General features: G+C 51.7%; 1 protein-coding gene across 7 annotated transcripts in view; it reads left to right on the top strand.

The window, feature by feature from the left end:
- Positions 1–17460: 17460 nt before the first annotated feature.
- Positions 17461–23296, top strand: part of CACNA1E (calcium voltage-gated channel subunit alpha1 E) — a 106175-nt gene continuing 100339 nt past the window's right edge. For 3 of the 7 annotated variants that reach the window (XR_015290410.1, XM_086901743.1, XM_086901742.1), the window contains exon 1: positions 17461–17887. Coding sequence is in view for 6 of the 7 variants with exons in the window: in XM_086901743.1 (XP_086757869.1) it covers positions 17487–17887 (401 nt within the window). In the remaining variant the exon portion in view is untranslated. The remainder of the gene's footprint in view (positions 17888–23296) is intronic. The other 4 variants (XM_086901745.1, XM_086901741.1, XM_086901744.1 and 1 more) reach the window with 4 other exon arrangements.

The following is a 23296-nucleotide window of genomic DNA, read 5'->3' as shown; positions in this document are numbered from 1 at the left end:
AGTTTTCCCCACTCTGTTTTCCTCTGCGGGATTTCTCCCCGTGATGGGGTCCCTCCTTCAGTCCTGCCCCACCCAACCATGCCTTTGGATGTTTGATTATGGCTTACTAAGCAACCTTAAAAAAAGCCCTGTTTACAAAAGCTGTCCCTGTCTGCTTCCGTGGGCTGCGCTCGCCGGCTCCGTGTGAAATGTGTCACTTGCACCCAGCGTTATTTTTAGAGCTGAGGTTTGCAGAATGCAAAGGCTGGGCAGGTTTTTCCAGGGTGCCAGATTCCTGGGAGGAGGAGGAGGAGGAGGAGGAGGAGGAGGAGGAGGAGGAAGAAGAAGAAGAGGGGACTGGGTTGATCTCTTGCTCTGTGCAGGTGTGTGGCGGCTGCTGCTTCACCCGCGTCCTCTGGTGCTCACGTGGCTTTTCCACATCTTCGTGTGGATTTATGGATCCTTTATGTGCCTCTCCACTTTTCTCTTATTCTGGTCCTCCTTGCTGTGTTCAGTGGTGTTCAGGCCTCCCCATTCCATCTTTGGAGGCTGGTGCTGCCCTGGAGGCCGCTCTGGGTCGCTGGTCACTCTGCCCAGTGCAGCCCTGCCCGTCCTTCCAGCCCTTTTCCTTGCCTGGGAGGGGCTGGACTGTGTCCAGGGTTGGTTGGGATGGACAGGCAGCAGGAATGAGCTGGATGTCAGCTGCTCTGGAGCTGGGTGGGCACAGTAACCCTGTGGGAAGCTGGTCCTGGCAGGAGAGCTTTGCTTTATCCAGGTTCATCTTCACACCTGGCTGTGGAGCTCCTCCCTCTCCTTCTAGCCTGGCACCCTCTACATCAGCCTGCTGTCCTGTAAACCCTCTTTTTTGGGTCCTGAGCTCTGGGAGAGGCTGATTCTTCTTCCAGCCCAACCTATCCTGGAGCTGTCACCCCTGGAGCTGTCCCAGGGCCATCCTCCCTGTACATCCCATCATCAGAAGCGCTGCTGGGTCTTGGAGCCCTTTGCAGCGTCACAGGGGGTGAGGAAGGCTCTCAAATGCCTTTTTGTGGGTTGTGGTGATGCTGAGTAAGGGGTGGAGGAAATCATCTCAGGGTGCAGAGTGGTGATCCAGGGAATCCATGGATATCCCATGTGTTGGACCAGGTCTGGTGACCGTGGATAAGGTTGTCCCCGGCCTTGGAAGCAGCAGTTTGGTTGAAATTGAAATGATTCTGTGGGGTGAAGCTGGTTTGCAGCAGGCAAAATCATGAGGAGCAGTAAAAAGGGTGAGAAGAGGGTAAAAGCTTCAAAAGCATACAAATTCGATGGTGTATGCAATGGGAAGGGCAATAGGAAGCTGAAGGTTTGGAGGCTTTAGGTTTGAAAGCCATCTTTTAAATCTGGTGCTGTTTTTCGTGTGGTGGATGTGATATAAAAAGCAAAATTGAAATGAAGTGTGTCTGCTGTGTTGGAGTCGGCAGTTTACACCAGATAAAATGATGTTTTTGTCTTTCTTCTCCCCCATTCTTGGCGCTTTTTGCCTCCAGCAGATCTCTCCTGCCCTGTGCCTGGCTACCACCCCACACCCTGGGCAAGCAGCAAGACCTTGCAGGGGGAATTTCTCACTCTGCTGCAGGATTTTTTACCCTTCTCCCACTGAGTTGTGGTCCAGGCTCTTGAGCTGGACTTCTGGAGTGGTGTTTCCCTTCTGCCAGCACCGTGTGGCCAGGGATGCTTCCCATTCCAGAGCCCGCTTCCAGCCACCTGCCAAAACTCTCTGTGTCCCTGCCACGTCTCACCCGACTCACCTGTGACTGTCGTGACTTTGTTTTAGTCACTTTGTCTGTGTTGCTCATGCAGGGAGCAGTTAAGTGTTGCTCAAAGGGTTTATTAGCCTTGAAGCCGTCACCTATTTCCTACTTGTTATTCCAGCTATTTAATTTGCTTCTCGAGAGCTGGAGCTTGTTTTCCCTATGATTCCCTCTGGAGGGAGGGGGTTTTTCAGCTTCAGCCTCGGAGAGGAGGGTGATGGAGAGTGCTTTGGTGTGCCTGGGAGCTGGGCTCTGACCTGGTGCTACCCCTCGCTAGGATTTTTTTCGGTGACTGGAGCTCGCCCAGAGCAAAAGCTGTAACCTGAATTAATGTTTTAATTATGCTGCTCTCTTCCCCAAGGGCTGCTCTCTTTTGTTTCGAATTTGTTAAAGCTCTTGCTTGCTATCTCGTGTTTTCCCTGCTTCCCTCCCCGTGCAGCTCATCCCGGGATGAAAAGAAAAGCTGGAGCTGCTCTGATGGCTCAAATATGTATTTTACTAATAAAGGCTTGTGCTGTGAATGAAGTGCCCAGCAGCAGGAGCAGAGTCAAAGCAAGGATTTAAATGCCTGAAAAAAAATCAGGTAGGGTAGAAGGGAGAGGGAGCAACTGACAGTGTTTTCATCTCCCTCTGTTATTCATCAGTTCCCTTAATAATTTAGGTGGGCTTTTTTTCCTGTATTAAACAGATCAGACTTGGCAAATAAGGGGAATGTGGCTCCTGGAGCTACAGAGTAAGTGCTGAGCCTTGACAGTTCTCCTTTCTGGGTGATATTGGATTCTTGCTACTAGGAAACACGAGTACCCTACGCCAGGAATTGATCACCCTGTCTTGCAGCTAATAATAATAATATTAATAATATTAATAATATTATTATGGGATTGCATTGGGAGATGTTTCCATCTGCCCAGGTGATGCTGCTTGGCATGTTGGGGTGGGAATAACCTCCCCAGCCCCTGCCTCGACTTCAGGGGCTTCTCTGAAGCTGGACTGGCTGGATGTGGCCACAGAAGGAGGTGCTGCCTGTGTGATTTTGGTGCCTTAGTGCATGTTCTGCACCGGGCTGCCCATGGCTATGGCTGTACATCACAGTGAGAAGAAGACAAATCACCTCCCTCAGGCCATGCATGGTCCCCAGAACAATATATAAAATCTGTCTTGCAGTGCTTAATGTGTTTCCAAAGGGCTGGAGGGTGTGGGTGACTTGAAAAGGTCTCCTTGTGTGTTGGTTGCATTAAATGTTTGGGTTTTTAATCCCTTTTCTCCCCCTGTTTTGGGGCAGATCTGTCGTTCTTTGGATTCGGAGGTTGAACGCTGCAGGCTCTGGGCTGCTCCTGCTGTTTCCTTCAGTCAAGGAATGTAAACATTGCACTGGGATGTAGAAATGTGTGAGGCTTTTAGTTTGTCATCTAAAAAAAAATTAGCAGAAAAACACTAGCTTTTGTGTTAACCCTTAACTTCTTGTATTAACTTTTTTAGGTCTTTCTGAAACTGGGGACAAGGAGGGAGGGCTGGGAGGGACTTCTGGTCCATCCCTATTTTGGTTGTGGAACATTTTGCTCTGGTGGTGCTTGGTGGAGTTGAGGATGCTGTCGCCTCTATTTCATCTTCTGATCGCCAAACAACACAATTTCTCATCTCTCCTCCAAACTCATGGTTTTCCCCATCATGCTTCTTTTCTGGACTCTTCAGTAAACCAAGCATGGTGTGTGACTTCCTGAAGCCTCAGTGGCTGGAGCTGCTTCGGGAATTGTCAGGCACTGCTGCTCCTCTAGTTCTGAGCCAGGATTGCATCTCCATGGCACGGTGCCTTGGGCTGGGCCAGCCTTTCCCCCAGAGTGAGCTGGCTTTTCCCTGATTTCCTGCCTGCAGACCCCAGGATTTCCATAAATAACCAAAGCATCTTTAGTTTGCAGGGTCCCTGGGGCACGCTGGTGGGTTGGGATGGCACCGTGGTTTTTGTTCCACAGTGGGACCTGGAGCTGAGCTTGGGACTGAAGGGCTCGCTGCCTGTGACTTCTCCTGGATGGAAAACCTCTGGTTGGCTCAGAGCTGACCCTGGGGATGCTGAGGAGCTCTGTGCAGGTCTGGCTGGTGGGGTTTGAGCCTCTTGTTCCCTGCTGTGCACCGTGAGGGCAGGCACTTGGCACAGGAGATGTCCGAGCTCTCTGCATCAGCCTGGTGGGATTCAGTGGTCCCTGTGGGAAGCCCAGAAACAAAGGTGGAATCAGACCAGCTCTCCTGGGTTTGGGGTGAGCTCTCACCCCTGCCACTCCTCGTTAAGTCCAATTAGGTGACAGCCTGGTGGCTGCAAGCTTCTTACTCTCCCAAGGCAGCGTGGGGCCAGCCTGTGTTTCCATGCCCTGCTTCAGACCTGGGGGTGAAAGTGCAGGTTTTACTTCTTAAATAATGAGCTGCTGCAGTGGATGCTGAACTCGATGACAGACCGTGGTAGCTGCTGTCCTTTTGTCCACAGTATGTTGTTATGGAATTGGGTTTTCCCCCTCCTCTTCCTTTCGACTTAATTTGGCATTTGCAGCACAGGGGAATTTCTGGGAGGCTGCTTCTACTACAGGTTCATTTATTTATTTTTTTTAAATTTTTTTTTTCCCTTTGCTACAGTAGATTTAGAAATTTACCACTGCTCTGATTTTTTTTTTTTCTATTATTATTTTTTTTCCCCCCCCCTCCTGGCATATGGAAGCAGCAAAGCTTGGAAAAATCGCAACCCGTTAGCCGTTTCAAGCAGGCTCTGCGTACACGGGGCTCCACGTCTCGCAGCAGGCTGAGATTTTTTAGAAACACTCAGTACTGGCCTCGTGTTACAGCTCCTGTGGGATGTGGAAAGCACCCAAACCTCTTTTAGAAATGCATTGCTTGGTGTGTAGTGTCCTCAGCCAAGGTTTATTTGGAGGGGGGGTTAGGCTGTGTGGTGGGGTCTGTGCTGTGGGGTTTTGGTTTCCAAGTGGGGTGGGAAAGCCTGGAGGTGAAGGGATCTTAACCCAGAGGTGTTGGCTCAGCTCCTGGCAGTTTGCTGGGGCGGTGTGGGACACCCTTGGAAGTGAGGTGAGCACCTGGGCTTGGATCCCCACCAGGCTACGGGTGGTTGGAAAGAGCCTGAAACCACTGGGGATTATTCTGGCTTCCGAAAAACTTCTCCAGAAGGGTACCTTGGGTGCCAGGGCTTTGTTGGGTGTCTTTGGCACTGCAGGGATGCTGACAGCTCGGGAAATCTCTTTGCAGGTGGCTCAACACCTTCCTTGGGCACTCACTGGAGCTAGAAATCTTCCTTGCTGAGCTTCTGGGGACAGGTTTTCTCTTCAAAAATAAACCTGAGAATGGTAGAAACAAACCAAGGTGCAGCCTGTGTGTGCAAGGTTGGGGATCCATCCCAAGGGGCTGTGGGATGTGCCTGGGAGGGGGGAAAAATGTGAGGGATCTGCTGTGGTCTGTATTGGGCTGGCTCAGGTGTAGGAGTAGTTTTAGCTTGAAGGTGTCAGTGCTTTGGCTCAAGGGTGGTTTTGGAGGAGATATGGCAGATTTATGCCTTCGTGTCCAACTGGAGCTTCCTCAGTAAATTTTGGAATGGTTTGGGTTGGAAGGGACCTGAAAGATCATCTTGGTCTAGCACCCCCTGCCATGGGGGGACACCTTCCATGAGACCAGGGGCCTTGAACACTCCCAGGGATGGAGCATTCACAAGCAGGGGAGAGAGGAGAAGAGCAAAATTCTGACACAAGGCCTGCTTCCTCCCTCTTGGCATCTTGGAGCTGTTCACTCCCAGGAAAAAGGACCAGGACAGACCATTTGCCTTCACCAGTTTTCCTGGGCCCATGGCATCCCTGGAAGCACTCAAGGCCAGGCTGGATGAGGTTTGGAGCAATCTGGTGTCTCTGCCCATGGCACGGGGGCTGGAACAAGATCACATTTAAGGTTCTTCCCAGCCCAAACCATTCATTGAGGCATTGATTCAGCGGGCCCCAGTGTCACTTGCAGTGGGGGTGACAACCTGAGCGTGTGGCTGTGGGGCAGAGCCTGTGAGCAGCTCCTGGAGCTGGGGAGGCCATAAACTCAGTCCTGGAAGCCACTGATTTAGGGGAAAGCTTGTTTTTTCTGGAGATTCCTGGTCCTGGCTGCAGTGCTGAGCCTGTGCCAGGTACCCTGAGAGATGGGGGACCCCATCTGGGTGCTCACAGGCCTTGAGCACCCTGTTTTTAGCTTGGGACCGTGACAAATTGCTGGCCCTGTTTTTAGGGACTGTCCAGCCCATTTCAGGCAGAGGGAAGGGCGTAAAACTCAGGAACACACGAGTGTAGTATTCTCAAAGGGTGGTTTTGTGCTGGAACGTGACGGAGTTTTTACTCGCCCCAGGCAGATCCACAGGCCCTGGAGGAAGGCTGGAGCCCTCACAAGTGGCTCAGCTGGCAGCTGGCACACAAACAATTTTCAAAGCAAGAAAATGACCTGGTTTAAACCTGGAATGTTGGATGGCAGTCATGTATCAGTCTGGGGAGGGTGGATGTGTCAGCACGGTCCCTTCTGGAAGGGATGGGTTTTGGTTGCTGCTGCTTTGAGCTGTGCTGTGAAGGATGATTGCTTGGTTCTCCCCAGCTCAAACATGCTGCTGGTGCTCCTGCCGGCAGCCAGGATGGCTGGCATGGGGAAAATCAGTGGTGTGAAGCTATTTAGGAAGGAGTGAGTGAGCAGGAGGGGAGAGAGAGAGAGAGGGGGAGTGACGCTGCCAGAAATAGCCCTGCCTGCTCCCGAGCTGCCGAGGGGCTGGAAGTGCTCACCACCACCCCCACACTGGACACCAGCAGAGCCCACTGGCTTCCAGCCCCACTGTGGACAACTGGACAGGGCCAGCTGGCCGTGAGGATCCCCCCTGGTGTGTGCAGGCCGGGTGACAAACGCCCTCGGTCTCGCGCCACCGGGCCTCAGCCATCCTGGAGATGTCGAAAAATTCCAGATGGCAGCTCCCTGGTGTAAAAAGAGCTCTGTGTGTGTGTGTGTGTGTGTGGGGCCTGTGGAGGAGCCTCGTCTGGAGGAGCCTCTCCTTCCCAGAGTTGGAGAGGGATGGATGGAGAGCCACCAGCGAGCGGTGGCCGCAGTGTGAGGGCTGGTGTTTGTAAATAAGCTGAAGTCAAGGTGCTTGGTGGTCCTCCAAGCTGCTGCAAAAGGGTTCCATGATGGATTTAGGAGCAGGCTGAGCTGTGGGGCATCATTTCAGCAGGGAGATGGAGCTGATGAGCGGAGCAGCCAGCTTGGGTGGGTGCAAAGCTCTCTCTAGCTCTGTGCCTGCTCAGCCAGGGCTGTGGAGAGCACCGGGCTGGACCGATGCACATCTTATATAAAGACTGGTGTAAGAAGTGGCTCTTTTCCTGCTGGATCTTCCCAGGCTGCAGCTGTCAGCAGCACAGAGCTCAGAGGTTGGGGCTTAGGCTGTTATTCCTGGCTGTGCCTGCCCTCCTCTGCTCCACAAATTAGTCTCATCCTTAATTTGAGCTCATTTGCACCGCGCTTAAGTGTCCCACAAAGCGGCTCTCTGGCAGGAAGGTTGCTGTGGCACAAATTATCCCGAGAAATGTGCTTCAGAGGGATGGAACAGCAGAGATGAAATAATGCCACAAAGAGGAGAAGGAGGGAAGGCACTCGCGGCTCGGCGCCAGCGATTGTAGCGAGCGGATAAAAGAAGGGAGAGCAGCGCTGGATGAGCTCTTGTTGAAAGGAGAAGCATTTAGAGGAGGGGAGAGGGAGCCCGGGGATAAGACAGTGGCTTTGGTCCAAAGGGAGGTGCTGGGATTGCTGGCTGTGGGGAAGCAAGGCAGATGGTGGGCGATCGGCACCGATGTGGCTGCGGTTTGGAGCAGGGATTGACGCCGGAGCTGGGGGCAAAGCCGTGTTGCTGGAGGGAGAAGAGGCCACTGAGGGTGGCTGGGGTCCAGCTGGGTGTATCTGAAAGAGAAGTGCCTCCAAATGCCGTGCTCCATGCCTGTCCCCTCACCCAGATGGGTTCCAAGAAGCACAGACCCTTCTCTTGGCACCTCAGCAAAGCATCAGGGCTCGTGGCCAGGCTGGCTTAGACCATGGCTCTCTGCAGGGTCCAGCCTTTGGCAGCCAAGGGGAAGCAGCCAGGCTCTCCTGAGGGATTTGGTGGCATTCCCTGATCAGGAGAGGAGCCCCTGGGACTTCCTGGGAGTGTGTGCATTGAGTAGGAGGTGAGAACTGGGTGCTTGCTGAGCCAGGTTATTAGTCCTGGTGGAAGAAGCAGGATTGCTGAAATGTTCTTTTTAGCTCCACAATAACATTTATTTGGTTTCTTCCCATCTCCCATAGTGTGGGAGAAACTGGGCTCAGAGGATGAGCTCTGGGGGTGTGCAGCAGCTTGGAGTGGATGAGGATGGCAAAAACAGGGAAAGGATGTGGAATGGGAGGAAGGGGAAGGGCTGGTGCAGGGTATTGGTATTGGCCCTGAGCAGCAGAGTGTCCTGGGACATGCTTTCCTAGCCAGCAGGGAAGCTGGTTGCTTGCTGAAGGGCCTGATTTGTGCATGTGTGATGCTGCCAGAGCAAGAAATTGCCTTTATTATGTCCCAAACCCTGCTCAGACCAGGATAAGGCAAATCCACTCGATTCTCTGTGGTGTGTGATGTGAACAGGGACTGGGTGAAGCAGCAAAAGGAAAACCTGCTTTTCCCCCCTCTAAGGTGGAATCAGGAAGGTTTTGCTCTGTTTACCAGGGATTTAGGGCTCAGCTCTGTCCTAATGCTTGTGGCTGCAGCTGCTGGTGAGGACCCTGCAGTGGAGGATGGATAGTACGTGCTCTCCATGGAATTCTGGAATGGTTTGGGTTAGAAAGGACCTTAAAGATTATCTCAGTCCACCCCCACCCCCTGCCATGGGGGGGACACCTTCTATGACACCAGATTGCTCAGAGTGGCTTTGGACACTTCCAGGGATGGGACATTCACAACTTCCCTGGGCAACCTGTGTCTCAGCACCCTCACCTGGAGGAATTTCTTCCCTGCTCCCAGCATGGCAGGCCAGACTTATCCTTTATCCCCTTCCCTTCTTCACTGTGCAATTTGTGCAAGAGGTTGCCTTCATTTTTGCACAAACAATGAGACCTTTTCAGCGAGTCTTTGTGCATAATGGGAGCAGAAGTCAAAGAGGAATAAAGCCTGCTGTCGCTCACCTTTGTAGCATCCCTTTGTTTTCCCCTCTCAGGGGTGCTGTGACTCCTTTTGCCAGGAATCTGCCGTTTCCAGGATGGAATAATTACACCTGTGCAGGTCTATTAAGCCCTGACACACACTGTGGTTTGTGATTCAGCTCAGCCAAGGCACAGTTGGAAATGAGAGCTGGTTTTTCCCTACCTTTGCCAGGTTAAACCTTGGTTTTGTGGACACAGGATGCTGCAAGCCAGGCTGGGTGTCCTTCCTGCCCCTCCATCCCAGCTCCTGGCTAAGGCAGGTGTTTTTGGAGAAGCCAAAGTTGGAACATGAAGCCAGGACTGGCATGGGTGCCACTCAGGCTGGGGACAGCCCTCTGGGGAGCCCAGGGTGTTACAGACACCTCTCCTGTGAGAAGTGCCTGAGAACACCAGGCTTGCTCAGCCTGGAGAAGGATCAGAAGCTGAGATCTCCTCAGCTCTGGGAAGACTTTAGAGTCCTTTCCAGTGCTGAAAGAGGCTACAAGAGATCTGGAGAGGGATTTTTAAGAGCACAGAGTGACAGGAGAAGTGGGAATGGCTTCACATTGGCGGAGGGCGGGGTTAGATGCAATATTTGGAGAAAATTCTTCTTCCCATGGCAGGGTAGTTTGAACTAGATGGGCTTTAGGGTCCCTTCCAAGCCAAATTATTCTGAGATCCTGGGACCACACGTGTCCCAGGACCAAATCAAACAAACAAACTTTTCCCAGGGCAGTGAACAGGAGAACTGAACGCTTCATGCATGGCTCCCTATTTTTCCTTCTCTGTCTGCATCAAATCCTCTTTACATCTGTGTTTTCGAGCTGACCTGATGTCCCTCGGCAGCAGCAGCAGCAGCAGCAGCAGCAGCAGCAGCAGCAGCAGCAGCAGCAGCAGCAGCAGCAGCAGCAGCAGCAGCAGCAGCAATGCTCTCAGCTCCTTCCTGCAGGCTGCCTCCTCCCAGGTGCTCTGCAGCGAGGAGCCAAGGCTGGCTGCCTTCTGCCAGCAGTGCTTTCCCAGAGGCTGCTCTATTTATTTTTAAAAGCATTTTCACTTCTCTGTTGCACAGCAACTTCTAACACACCCTGGCTCACGAGCTCCTGCTCCTCTCCATACCCTGGCAATTCTTCAGCTGCTTCAGGGCTCAGGGAGATGGGGATTGATGCTGAACTTTGATGTTGTGTGGGTTCTCTTGTCCCCTTTGAGATGTGCCAGCTCAGGCTTGGCAGCACTGCTTCCCATATTCCCGTTCCTTGGGTGTGGGAGCAGCTGAGGTGTGATGTGCAGAGCCAGCGCTGCTGCTGTGCACTTAAACAAAAAAAAATAAAATAAAAATGTAGATTTGTGCTGTCCTTGGGGTGATGGGGGCTCTGTCCATGGCCACCTGCATGGCTCTTGGATCACCAAATACCCAGATACCGCTGTCCCTGTGCCTGTGGCTGGGCAAGGGGACAGTTTGGGGCCCATGAGCTATTTCTATACCTGTGCTTTACCACGGCAGGGAGCCCAGGAGGGCTCTGCCTTTCCTCTGAGCATCTCCTCATGCTGGGGGTAGAGGGAGAAGGGCAGCATAGTTCCATAGGGGTGACAGCCTGTACTCTTCTGCAGGAGCAGAGCTAATTCCTGGAGGGTGGCCTGGAAATTATCTTAAGGAGTCCTGGCTGTGCCCTTCTTTGGAAAGCAAACTCCTCAGGGCGCTCTCTGGCTGTGCTCAGCTCTGCTGGGCTCTGGACGCCGCTGGTGCACGGATCCCTCTGCCTTTTCCATCCTGGATCATTCCTACTGCCAATCTTGGTCTCTGCTGCTTGCAGAGCCGCTCCCACCGGAGCAATCCCTGTCCCCTGCTGGGTGGAAGAGCTCCTGTGTGGAAGGGGAGCGCTGAGCTGTGCCAGGCATCGTCTCTTTTTCCCCGTTCCTGCCCACGGCGGATGGCACACACCCCCTCAGGTCTGTCTGTCCACCCTTGCTCTGCTCCCCTGGGGATTTGGGATGCTGGCATGGAGCAGCAGTTGGGGGTGGCAGGTTGTAGGTGTGGTGGATGTGCGATGCCTTGAGCTGCAGAGACCTGCCTGCCCAGCAGGGAGAGGGGCTGAGACGTCTCAAAGGCGGTGCTGGGAGAAGTTTGGGTTGTTAGGATGGGTGTTGTCCATCACTGTGCCTGGTCCTGCCCCTGTGTCAGGCCAGAGAGCCCGGTGTCTCACTGCCACCCCAGCAGGGATGTGCCTGCCCATGCTCTGAAAGCTCTAGGGCTGGGGTTTGCTGCCTGCAGAGGTCCTGGGGTCCTGCTCCTCGACAGTCTCCATCTCTCCTGTGCTCTCTGTGCCGGAGAAGTGCTGAGTTCTTTGATGTGCATTTATATAAATAGTCAGTGGTGTTGTCTAGCAGTTGCTCTTAAAGGAGAGATGAGACAATTTCATGTTTTGCTGTTCCTAAAGCTGATCCCCCTGGGAGTGCTGCAGTGCAGGGGGGCTCCTGTGCTGGGGCTGTGCCCTCGTACCCCCGGGGACTCGCTGCCCTTGGAGATTCCTCCTGCCTGGGATGGGGCCTGAGCAGCAGCCTGGCTCCATCTGGGCTCAGCTCAGCTTTTCCTGGGAAGCAGAAGCGGTGCTGAGCCCTGAGGAATGGACTCTGCAGCTGGAGCATCAATCCAGCAGTGACAACGCTGGTGTGGCAGAACAAAAGCTGTTTCCCAGACCAAAGGTTGTCTGCTGTCTGCTGCCGAAGCTTCTCCCAGCCTGAAGCAGCTCCTGGGTGTTCTGAGTTTGGCTCTTTCCTCCATCTGATCTTTGCAGGTGTTCCAGGTGTCTTTGTTGCGTTGTTTTGGTACCAGCATGCTCCAAAAACCAGTGTGTAATATATGAGTGGGTGATGAGAAAATGATGTTTTTTGAGCCAAGTGGCCTTTCTTTGATTCCACCATGTCCCTCTGCCCTCAACACACTGGCACATGTGATGCTGCCTTTCCTGACTCTCCCATTTTGGAACAAAATGACCTGACCCTTTCATCCACACCTTTTGCTGTGTGTAGGATTGAATCTGTGCAAGGAGCCTTGCCTGTAAACATCCCTCCTTCCGTGGTGTACAAAGCTCCCAAGCCTGGAATGCAGCCCTAGCTCCCACTGGCTCCCAGGGATGATGGGATTCATCAGCTAGGATTCTTCCTAGCAGAGCCACTGCAAACCTGCTGCTGCTGGGGGCTTTGGGGGTTTAATCCCACAAACTTTCACCCTGCATCAAATGACTTGACTAAAAATAACCCCCTCACCTGGAGCACCCAGGGGGGACCCAGGCAGGGCTTACCCACCCCAGCATCCATGTCACTGGGAGGGGAAGTGCACGTGGCAGGAGAGGAAAAGGCCACGAGGATGAATCAGCCTCTCTCGCAGCCCATCTGTCTCTGTTTGGAAGGGCCCCACGCTGAAATTCTTCCCAGCGCTCGGAGATTCGGTGCTCTGCTTTTTTCCACGCTGCGTGAGCTCCCCTTCCCCCCTGGGGGAGCAGGGGCTGGTAATTAGCAGCTCAGGGCAAGCATGGCTCAGTGGAGAGAGGCTCTTGATTGTCCTGGAAACCAAGTGGTTTTCCCCCCTGATGTGGGGAGAAGCAGGTCAGCGAGTCGGAGGGAAGATTCGGAGCATCCCTGTGCCTTGGGAGGGGTGGAACCAGGCCAAGATATCCCAGCATGAGAGGTCCAGCCAGGCTGGGGAGGAGACATCTCCAGTGGGCTGGTGAAATGGAGAATCCTTGCCAGATTTGGGGTGTCCCCAAGGTGCTTGGGAGCAGCATCCTAGCTGTTCTCATATAGATTTATATTATGTGTATATATAGATAGTATCATATAAATTTTTCATGTTGATGCCTTAAGTTTTAGCTTTCATATTTTCCAGATTCTGTACTGCACTGGTATATAACTCTGAACTTCAGATAAAGTGTTAGCAAGTTCCCTTCATGGTTCAATCAAACAAAACATTCCTTTTCCAGCCCCAGAACCAAGGACACCACTGCAGCTTCAGGCCCAAAAAGCACAAACAAGAGGGAACTGAGGAGAGCAATCTGGGAGGATGTGACTTCAAAACCCAGAGCTGTAATTGGACAGTTAACCCCAAAACTTATAAAAGTGTGAAAACTCGTGACCTGCTGTGGTGGGTGTAGCCTTGGCTGGGCTCTTGTACGGCCCAAGGTGCATCTTTTGAAGGCCTTTTTAATAAATACCTAATTTATTCCTTTAACTCTGTTTAGCCTCTGTTCCAGGTAACCTCTTGAGGCACCTAAATATATATATATATATATATATATGTATATATTTAACAGCTTCTTGTTCTGCTGCTGTCAAAATCATCCTCCAAATCCCCAGGGAAGGCTGCTGGGGTGCTGACCCACATTTGGAGGGCTCCAGCAGCTGTGGAATATTCCACAGGCAGGATTTCTCCATCCTGCCCTCTCCAGGAGGGGATCCCTGCTCTCCCAGGGTTTGTGGCAGTGCTGGAGCTCAGCAGTGCTCCAGGGGAAGATCAGCCCTGTGGACCTGCACAGCATTAAACCTTTTGCTTTAACTCCGGGGGTTTTTGGTAAAACTTGTTCAGCTAATGGAAGCAAAGAGCTCACCCAGCGCCTTAAGTGCTGAGTGTGGTTATTATGGTAATACATCGACACTTGGCTAAAGGCTTGATTGCTGCCATTGTAACACAAACACAACCGCAGAAAAACCCTAAAAGGAATTTCCTCCTCGGAGGGCAGCGCTGCTGCTGGGAACCTGCTCCTCCCTGCAGCTCTTCATTAGTTAATCAGCTGCCAGAGGGAGGGGAATAAAAAATGTGAAGCATGGTGCGAGATGTCAGGGTCTCCTGCCTGCTGGGGTTGGGATAACAGGGTTGGGTGTCCTGAGGATGCTGTGGGGAGGATCCCCGTGTGTTTCCTCTTCTGTCACTTGGGGTTTGGTGCTTGAAAAGCCTTTTCTCAGTGGTTTGTGGGGTGGGCATGCTGGCTTTGTGTCCCTTTTCAGCACACACTGAGGCACAGGTGAAGGCTGCTCACTGTTCTGTCCCTGTTGGGGGGGAAGGAGGGAAGGAGGGAAGGAAGGGAGGAAGGGAGGGAGGGAGGGAGGGAGGGAGGGAGGAAGGGAGGGAGGAAGGAAGGGAGGGAGGGAGGGAGGGAGGAAGGAAGGGAGGAAGGAAGGGAGGAAGGGAGGAAGGAAGGAAGGAAGGAAGGAAGGAAGGAAGGAAGGAAGGAAGGAAGGAAGGAAGGAAGGAAGGAAGGAAGGAAGGAAGGAAGGAAGGAAGGAAGGAAGGAAGGAAGGAAGGAAGGAAGGAAGGAAGGAAGGAAGGAAGGAAGGAAGGAAGGAAGGGAGGAAGGGAGGAAGGGAGGAAGGAAGGAAAGGAAGGAAAGGAAGGAAAGGAAGGAAAGGAAGGAAGGAAGTCTGAGATCCCCACATTTATTGCTTTTAGAATGAAGTTTGGGAGGTGAGAGGTTCTGGAAGCTTTATTTTAAGGAACTGCCAGCTTTGTGTCACAGTGCAGCAGTTCCTTGGGTCTCCTGTATCAAATACAGACCAGCATCCCATTGCTGGGCAGTGACATCCCTGTTCCTGTGGCAGGGGCTGTCCCATGTCCCTGCTGCATCCCAGTCACACCCCCAGAGATATGGACAGAGAGCATCAGCCAGGATCACCTGTGGGAAACCACCCAGGGGGGTCAATACCGCTGGATATGCTGTTCTCCTTTGCTGTTTTTAACCATTAATTGTCATTAGTGGAGGTGGGAAGTCATCTTCTGCCCAGCTGTGTGCAGGGAGCTGTGTGGCAGCCTGGATTTATTCCCAGGAAAGGGCTGATTTGCAGATGGAAGGGCCCAGAGGCACTGAAACCTGGAGGGAGCCTACAAGAAAAATGGAGAGGAGCTATTTCTGAGGGCCTGCAGTGACAGAGTAGGTTTATTAGTTCACACTGACAGAGTAGGTTTATTAGTTATTAGGAAAAAATTCTGCCCTGTGAGGCTGGTGAAGCCCTGGCACAGTTGCCCAGAGAAACTGTGGCTGCTGGAAGTGTCCAAGGCCTGATGGGGCTTGGAGCACCCTGGGACAGTGGAAAATGCCCTTGATTTTGTCAGAAGAGTTGGAACGAGGTGAATTTAAAGGCTTTTTCCAACCCAGGCCATTTTGTGAGCCACACACGGAGAAGTTCTGTGTTGTTAAGAAGATCCAGGCTGGAGGCAGGGCTGCTGGCTGGCTCCATGGTCCTGGCTCTGGCCATGCCTCTTCCCAGCACAGCCCAAGCTGTGGCTTCCCACCAACAGGGGCAGGGCTGGCATTCCAACAGCAGAAGCCAAGAGCCAATGTGGTGTTTTTCCCCATTAATTCAGATCTTGGGTAAAAAGGAAATGTTTGTTTTCAGTGTGAGGAGGGGTCCAAAGGCCAGAAGAGGGGCAGGTGCCCTGGTGCCAGATGCTCTGTACCTGGCTTGTGGCATCCCTCGAGCACTCTCGTTAGCGTGAAACCTCGTCAGCTTTCCTTAACAATATGTTCTGGCATCCTCCCTTCTCTCCTTGTCACTTCTCCAGAGGGAACGTGGCTTGTTCTGCTGGCAGCATGAGCCCTGCTGGCTTGGGAGGTGGCAGAGCTAATTATTTCTATTTATTTCCTCAAACTTTCTCAGTGTTTTGTTTGAGGGCTCTGCCTGAGCTTTTCCATTTGCCCCCAAGGCTGGAGTGGGAGATGCACTGGGGGGCATCAGCAGAGCCAGTGTCTGTGTGGATGCTGGACCTGCCCTTGGGATTTGTCCTCATTTGCTCTTGGCTAATTGTCCTCAGGCATGGCTGAGACCTGGAGTGTTCACACTTGGTGTGCATGAAATCCTCCTGTCCTTGCCAAGGAAATGTTTAGGAAAGGAACAGGGCTAATGGCTGTTTAAAAAAACCATAAAAAATCAAAACAAACAGAAGCTAAACAAAACCTAACCAAACAAAAAAAAACAACAACAAACCAAAACTAAAAGCTCACCAAACACAGGAAATAAAAAACCAAAACAACAAAAAAAGACCCCAAAAAGACCTGTAAGAGGGGAGGGTTAAAAATGAGCAGAGCAATAAGAAAAGGGAAAACAGAATCTGGCAAAAATGAGATATATGATGAAGGTGTCCAGAACTGACTTGAAGAAGTAATTAATGCTCCTAAAAAAAGTCGCATGGGTAAGCAAAGTAGTGGAGTGCAGGATCCGTTTATAGCTCTCAGTGGGAGCAGCCAAACTCGTCTTATCAATGTGCTAATTAATTTGCTGAGGCTCTTGCTGGCAGTTGCCTTTTTCTTTCCGGAGAGCTTGCCAAGGGCTGAGTATCCCTTGGGCTGGACTGGTTTAAATTTGAGGGTGACTTTGGATGCCTTCTGTTTTTTAGGGCAGCACCACGGATCTGAAGGAAATGGGATTTTCCCCAGGGCCCTCCATCCCTTCCCCTCGTGAGGAATGTCAGGTTTATTTTGTCTAGGATGGAGGCTGTGCTCCAAGTTGTCCCCTCAGTTACTGATATTTCCCCCCCCCCCCCCCCCCCTATATTTAATTTATTTTTGCTTCTGGTGTGCTGTACCCAGCCTTTACCCCGACCTCCCTTCTCACCTCCCTGTTTGTTCTGGAGGTGTCTTCGAACAATGATGCGAAGGGAAGGGGTTAAGATGATGATGCGCTCAGCTTGCTGCATGACTGGGGAATTTAAATCCTCCTTTTCCTTGCTGGGTTGCTTTTTCCTGGATTAGGGATGGAGTTAGGAAGGGAATAATGGCCTCGGCTGCCTTCTGCTTTCTCCTTCCCCTTTTTCACCTCTGTTGTGGGCAAACACTGGAAGGGGAATTTTTGGGACTTGTCAAATCAAAGCCTTTCCTGCATCAATGACATGCTGAACAGAGCTTTTCCAACATGAAAATAAAGCATTTCACCGTGGCAAAGCTTTGGGTGTAGTCTTGGACACGAGCATCTCCTGTCTGCAGGGCATCACCGACTTTGCCTGGCCAAGGAGTGCCGCTCGGCCTGCTGCTCCTGGCACTGTTCCTGTGCCTTTGGCTCCTGTGTGCAGCTCCTGACTCAAAGCCACGCTGATATTGCCCCATCCTGCCTCCTGAAGGGGCTGCCTGGCTGTCCCTTGAGTGTGGGGCTGGAGGGGGATCTGGATGCTCCAGCCAGAGGTGCCCCATAGAGAAGAACCAACCAAAAGGAAGGAGCCCGGGGTGGTTTGATCCAGGCATCCCAAATTTCTTTTCCCATCTCACCAAGCTGTGCTGCACAGGGAGGGCTGGCCTCTGGGAGCTGCAGGTTCAAGAGGTTCAGGGATGCCCAAATTGGGAAGGATGAGGGAGGCAGGAGGTGCTGCCCCTTCCCTGAACCTTGGGGATCCAGCGAAGCCCCAACTGTGAGAGGGTCCAACCCTACAAACCGAGGAGAAACGGGACTTTTGGTTGATGGATGGATGGAAACCAGATCCAGAGCAAAGCCCTGAGCCTCTCTGTGTCTTGTTCCCCTGCAGAGTGATGAGCCACACCAGCAGCAGCGATGCTGGGACTCGGGACGTGCTCCATGGGCGCCCCGGGGAGGGCGGCTGAGCTGGAGGCCGCCTCGTCCCGCTGCATCCTGGCCCTGCCCGAGGAGGAGACGTGGCGCCAGCACCGCCTGGGCCTCATGCAGAACACCCAATCCTGCAACCTGCTGGAGCCCGAGAGCCTGGCCCAGGCCCTGGTCTCCCGCGCCGCCTCCTTCGACGCCCTCTACGATTCCCGCTGCCGCGATGCCGACGATGGCAGCGCCCTGGACCTGGGGCTGGGCCAGCTGGTGGCCGTGAGCCCGGACGTGATCAAGCGCCGGCGGGGAGGGCTCATCGAGCAGAGGGACATTATCAAGGCACACGAGGCCCACAAGATGCAGAGCACGCCCCAGGCGAGGAGGAAGGAGTGGGAGTAAGTACCGGAGAGCCCCCAGCCCAGGTGGGCAGCTGGGGGGAGTGGGAGCCTTCCCTGTCCTCTGTGGGAGGGACTGGGGGTGTCCCTGTGGCACACCAGTGCCAGCTGTGCCCCCTCTCCTGAGTGGCTCTGAGCTGGAGGGTGGCATCCCATGGCACTGGTGTGTCCCCAGGTTGTGGGGTGGGAGGGCATGGAGAGGGAGCTCTCTGTTTTGGAAGTCCTCAAGGCAGCTTCCCTTGGCTGTATCTGGGTTTTTAGGTGTATTTGGGGCTCTTGGCTTTCTGCTTTTGCTGTGGCTTGGCCCGGTTGTGAGGGGATTATCTGTAGATATGGTGGTTGGGGATGTTTTCTGTTGGACTTGACCTTAGAGGTCTTTTCCAACCTCAATGATTCCACGATTTGTATTTAATTCTAAAAAACGCCCAAGTCTTCCTGAACCAGAGCAAGCTGGGACATTAACAAACTTGAGAAAACAGAAGTGCTTGACAGAGCTAGAACCCACCGGTTTTATTTATTATTCTCCTATAATTAGCATCTTCTCATGGTTTGCCTTGGTGCTGTGAGAAAAAGCCCAGCTCCAAACCCTGGATTATCCTCTCTCACCCCACACTCACTCTGTGACGAGGCTGCAGCCACGTGCTTCAGCCCCACATTTAAATGACAAGCTTCCCCTCCCTGTGTCTGCTCAGCAATCTGCAAAATTTCCTGGGATAAGCTGTTGCAGTTCTCTCTCTGTTCCCTGCCCCCAGAACTTGATTTGGGGGATAATATTTAATAAAACACCCAAAGGAGACGGGATCCCCTGTATTAATTAGACGTTGCTTTGGCAAGATCTAGGCCAGCGCTCCTCTCGTGCGGTTTCTTTGGGATGGTTTCCATGACAGAACCACTTGTGATAACGCTGAGGATGCTCCTGCTTTTTTTTTGGAGAGCAGCTCATGGCTGAGGCGAGCTTTCCCGGCCCTCTCAGCTCCCTTTGTGCCTGGGGAACCCTCCAGGGAGATAAATTGCCATATGGGCTCTGCAGGAGCTCGGTTGTCCCACACTCGGTGCCTCGTTATCTTTTGCAGCCCACTGGGGATGCCAGATGAATAAATCATGGCGGGGCAGGAAGCAGAGGGGTGGCCTCGTTAATTGTCGGCTGGCTAATTAACAGCCTGCAGCTGGAGCTGGAGCCCTTCCTGCTCCTGGTGGTGGGATGTGCCCCTTTGGCTGCCCTCAGCTGCTCCATCCAGCAGCGGCTCAAACACAAATCCCAGGATTTCCGTCTTTAGTGCGGTGGGAACGCTCAGGCAGCGGTGCCATCCCCGATGTGGTTTAATAGGATGTTTCTCCAGGCTGGGAGGGTCCTGTCTTTGCATTTCCCAGCTCCTGGGATTGGGTTTGTCACTTCATCCCACTTTGTGATGTGTTCTGGGAAGTCTCTTTTGCTGGGTATCAGGATTTTGGGAGAGACCACAGGGAGACGCCTTAAAACATGATTAACCTTCTTCTACCCTCTCAGGAAGGAGTGAGAGCATCTTCACCATATTCACCAGATGTTCCTGGTCAGTGGTCACAAGACCACAAGGTCTTTTAAAGGCCAATCAGCCAATAAACTTCTGCCACAAAAGAATGTTTCTACTTTCACACCAACAGTTAATTATTCTGTTTTATACGTCTTTGCCGCAGTGCCCACATTCTCACGACACACAAAGCTACTTGTTATGCCTTAAACTTCTTATTACCTTTGTAACTACTTCTATATCTTAACTTTAAAACCTTAAAACTTCCTACATGAGGGAGAATGGCTTTAAACTGAAAGTGAGTGGGTTTAAGGTTAAGAATTCTTGTGAGGATGGGGAGGCCCTGGCACAGGGTGCCCAGAGAAGCTGTGACTGCCCCATCCCTGGAAATGTCCAAGACCAGGTTGGATGGAGCTTGGAGCAACCTGGTCAAGTGGAAGGTGTCCCTGCCCATGGCAGGGAGGCTGAAACAAGATGATCTTTAAGGTCCTTTTCAATCCAAACCATTCTATCCTTCTGGGACAAACCATCAGTGTTCTCCCCAAAAGCTTTGCCAAAGGCCAGGTGCAGAACCAGTAACCCCAGCACCACAGATGTTTTCTGGGAATAGATGGATACCCTGTGGGGGTGGGGGGAAAAAAAGCAAATTAATTTCCTCATGTGTAATTTTGTTAGTAATAATGCAATTTCCCTGTGATTTCATTTTCAGAAGGGCCCATCTCACATGCCTTGGATCACCCTGGGGGCTTTCACCAGGGCTCTGGTTAGCAGTGAGGGGAGGTATCCAGCATGGTGGTGGGCATTAAATGGGACATGGCAAACGTGGAAAATGTCTGAGTGGCTGCAGGCCATGGCTGGGTAGTCTGCAGGGTGGTGGGCACAGAGAAAGATGCTGCATGTGCCTCTATTCTGCTGCATGAACCCCCTGCTCCCCTGCAGCAGCCCTGCCTTTGCAGATGTGGCAGTCCTGGCGTGTAGCCAGATGTTGTTTAGCTGCTCTCAGTCTGGGTTGCTCTGAGGGTAGTGAAGAAAGGCTTTTATTTTTGTTCTCACCAGGGCTGGCAGGTCTGACCCTCCCTAAACCTCAACCTCTGCTGCCTTTTGCCAGTGGAACAATTCCACAAGTAGAATAAGAATAGGAAGGGTAAAATGCTCTATCCCCTGTTTGGGCTTTTAAATTTTATTTATTTTTTTGAAAAGGAAACTGAGGCAGAGAGCAGAAAACACAAAGTGGGGCAGTGGCTCTGGGGGAGGATTAACTTTATGGTGAAAAATGAATGTATCAGCCCAGCTGGGCAGATACTAAACCCCGTTTTTGCAGAGTCCCAGCCTGCTGCCCTGCCCTCCATCCCTGTGTTCACACACTGAGGTCAGGGATGGAGGTATCAGGAGAGACCTGCAGTGCTCCAAGGTGGAATCACTGCTGCCTTTGCTCTGGCAGCATCCTTTGGATAATGTCGAGCTCAGAAACAGCTCAAAAGAAAAGCTCCTCATCAAAATAAGCAAACTGGGAACCTCCTGTGGCTTCTCCAGAAGGAGCAGCTGCTTCCTTAGCTGATGGAAAGGACAGGCAGAGCCACACAGGCAGCACATCCCAGAAAAGCTTCAGGCTGGATTTGAGGAACACAGGGCCCAACCCTGCTTTGCATGGCCAAACCCCATGTGTGCACAGGGATTTGTTAAGTTTGGCTTGTGTGGTTTGGGGAATGCAAGCTGTGCCCTCGTTTTGGGATGATATTTGCAGCCAGGATGTTGGGAAAAGCCTGATTCCAGGCAGATGTTGGGCAGGGAATGGAGGAGACTGGGGGGGAAAAGCAGCTGGAATCGTGGAACAGAGTGAAGGTGGGATGATTTCATTCAGCCTTTGAGCAGCTGAGTGATGGGTGGAGGGTCTGAGCATCCCATGGGAAGTGAAGCACTCTGCCCACAGCACAGTGACCCCAAAGAACAATAAATAAAATAAACAAATAAAATAATTTGTGCAACCAAATAAAATTATTATTATTATTATTACTATTATTATTATCATTATCATTATTATTATTTTATTATTTTATTATTATTTTATTATTATTATTATTATTATTATTAGTAGTAGTAGTAGTAGTAGTAGTAGTATCTGATGTTGAATGAGACAAAGGGCCCTTTTGGTGTGTTGCTGGGCTGCCAGCTCTGTGGCTGTCTCCCAGAATATTCCTGTGAAAAACCAGCTTCACATTTTTTTAGAATTTAAAAGTTTAATAGAAAGACAATTAGGAGATAAAAATAAAGTATACAAATATGGCTGTGTGTCTACATTCAGCCAAGAGAGCACACCTTACTGACAAAGGATTGTCCCTTAAAAACAGAACCTTACTGCATATCCATAAATTCTCATACATATTCAAACATTCTTCTTAAGTTTTGGATGTTTCTTTGTTTAGTTTCTGACTCACCCCCTTCCCAATAGATCAATCTTCTTGGCTCCACCGAGTTTTACATTCCCTGATACCAGAAATGCAATAAATTCCTCCCCCAGAGCTCTGGTCACTGCTGTCCTCATCTGGACAAGATAATCTAAGAATGGAAGGGGGTCTCTAATCATCCTTTTCAGTCTTTGGGTTGTACAAACAAAAGTAGTTTTTGTTTTAATGCTATGCCATAGCTCAACATATATGTATATTATACCACTATTTCTAAGTTTTATCAATAACAGAAATAGAAGGAACTATATTAATATAACAAAGTTTTCTGACCTTATACATATAACATTCATTTTAATATTTGTGAAAAGCCAACAATATAATATGTACCTATAACATTCCCCAGCACCATCTGGGTCTGCCCTTCTCCACTGTGAGTTACTCTTCAGAAGTCTGTTGTTGTGACCCCAGGGTTGGGGAGGGCTGGGAAATAGGGTTGGAGCAGCTCAGGGAGCTGGCAGGAGTTCTGGGGGCTGTGCAGGTCAGAGCCTTGAGATCTCAGTGACAGGTGATGCTGGGAATTATGAACCTGAGGTCCTCCCACCCAGGTACTTCCAGGCCTTCTACAACCCCCCTGCAAAGCAATTAACTTCTCTGAGCCTAATGAGTGTCTCTGTTAATGTGGCTGGCTCTGCCTGCAAAATGCAGCCAGTAAAAAGGACTGTGGATGTGCTACACCTGGCAATGGGTGCTCTGAAATACAGCTTTTGTCATGGTGCCTTGCCTAGAGCAGCAGAGAAACTCCCCCAAAATCCTCTGCCCTGAACCTCCCTGTGCTCTGCCTGCTTCCCTTTAGTGCAGATCAAGGTTTGCATCCTGGGCAGGAGTTAGTTTTTTTGATATTTTGACCTGGCATGAACTGGAATTCCACCGAATATCCTGGCAACAGCTTGGAAATAGCAGCATCCTTCACCGAATTTCCTTCAAAGCCTGGGTTTCTGGCACACCCTGCAGGAATTCCCTGAGTTCATTCCAGTGACTGCAGAGCCTCCCAAGGGCTGCCAGAGGGGTGGGACAGTCCCAGCCATGAGCCAGTGCAGGCTCAGAAGTGGTTCCAGGCTCAGATGTGGTTCCAGGGAGCTCCTTAGGACAATGTGGGTCCCAGGAGATGCCTCTGCTCGGGAGCTGCTGCCTTGTTTTCCCACTGCATCCCGGCAGCTCCCGCTTCCCTCGCTGGAATCTCAGCTGCAGGTGTTGGGAAGCTTTGTTAGCACGTCTTGGAGCAGTGTTCAAAGCATGAACACTGGAGCCAACCTTTGGAAGGAGCTTTTCCCCTAGCCTGGGGCTGGCCATGGCTCTGAAACACAGAATTCTTGTGAGGCAGTGATGGGACAAAGAAACTCAAGCAGGGTCACCCAGAGCAGGCTCCACAGTCCTCCAGGTTTCTCCCTGTATCATCTCCAGGTGGGTTTTGAGTGTCTCCAAACATGCAGAGTCCA

This window comes from Cyanistes caeruleus, chromosome 9, assembly GCF_971803275.1.
Source record: "Cyanistes caeruleus chromosome 9, bCyaCae1.hap1.1, whole genome shotgun sequence".
Lineage (NCBI taxonomy): Eukaryota > Metazoa > Chordata > Aves > Passeriformes > Paridae > Cyanistes > Cyanistes caeruleus.
Note: the sequence above shows the minus strand (reverse complement) of the source record. Positions and strands in the feature narration are given on the sequence as shown.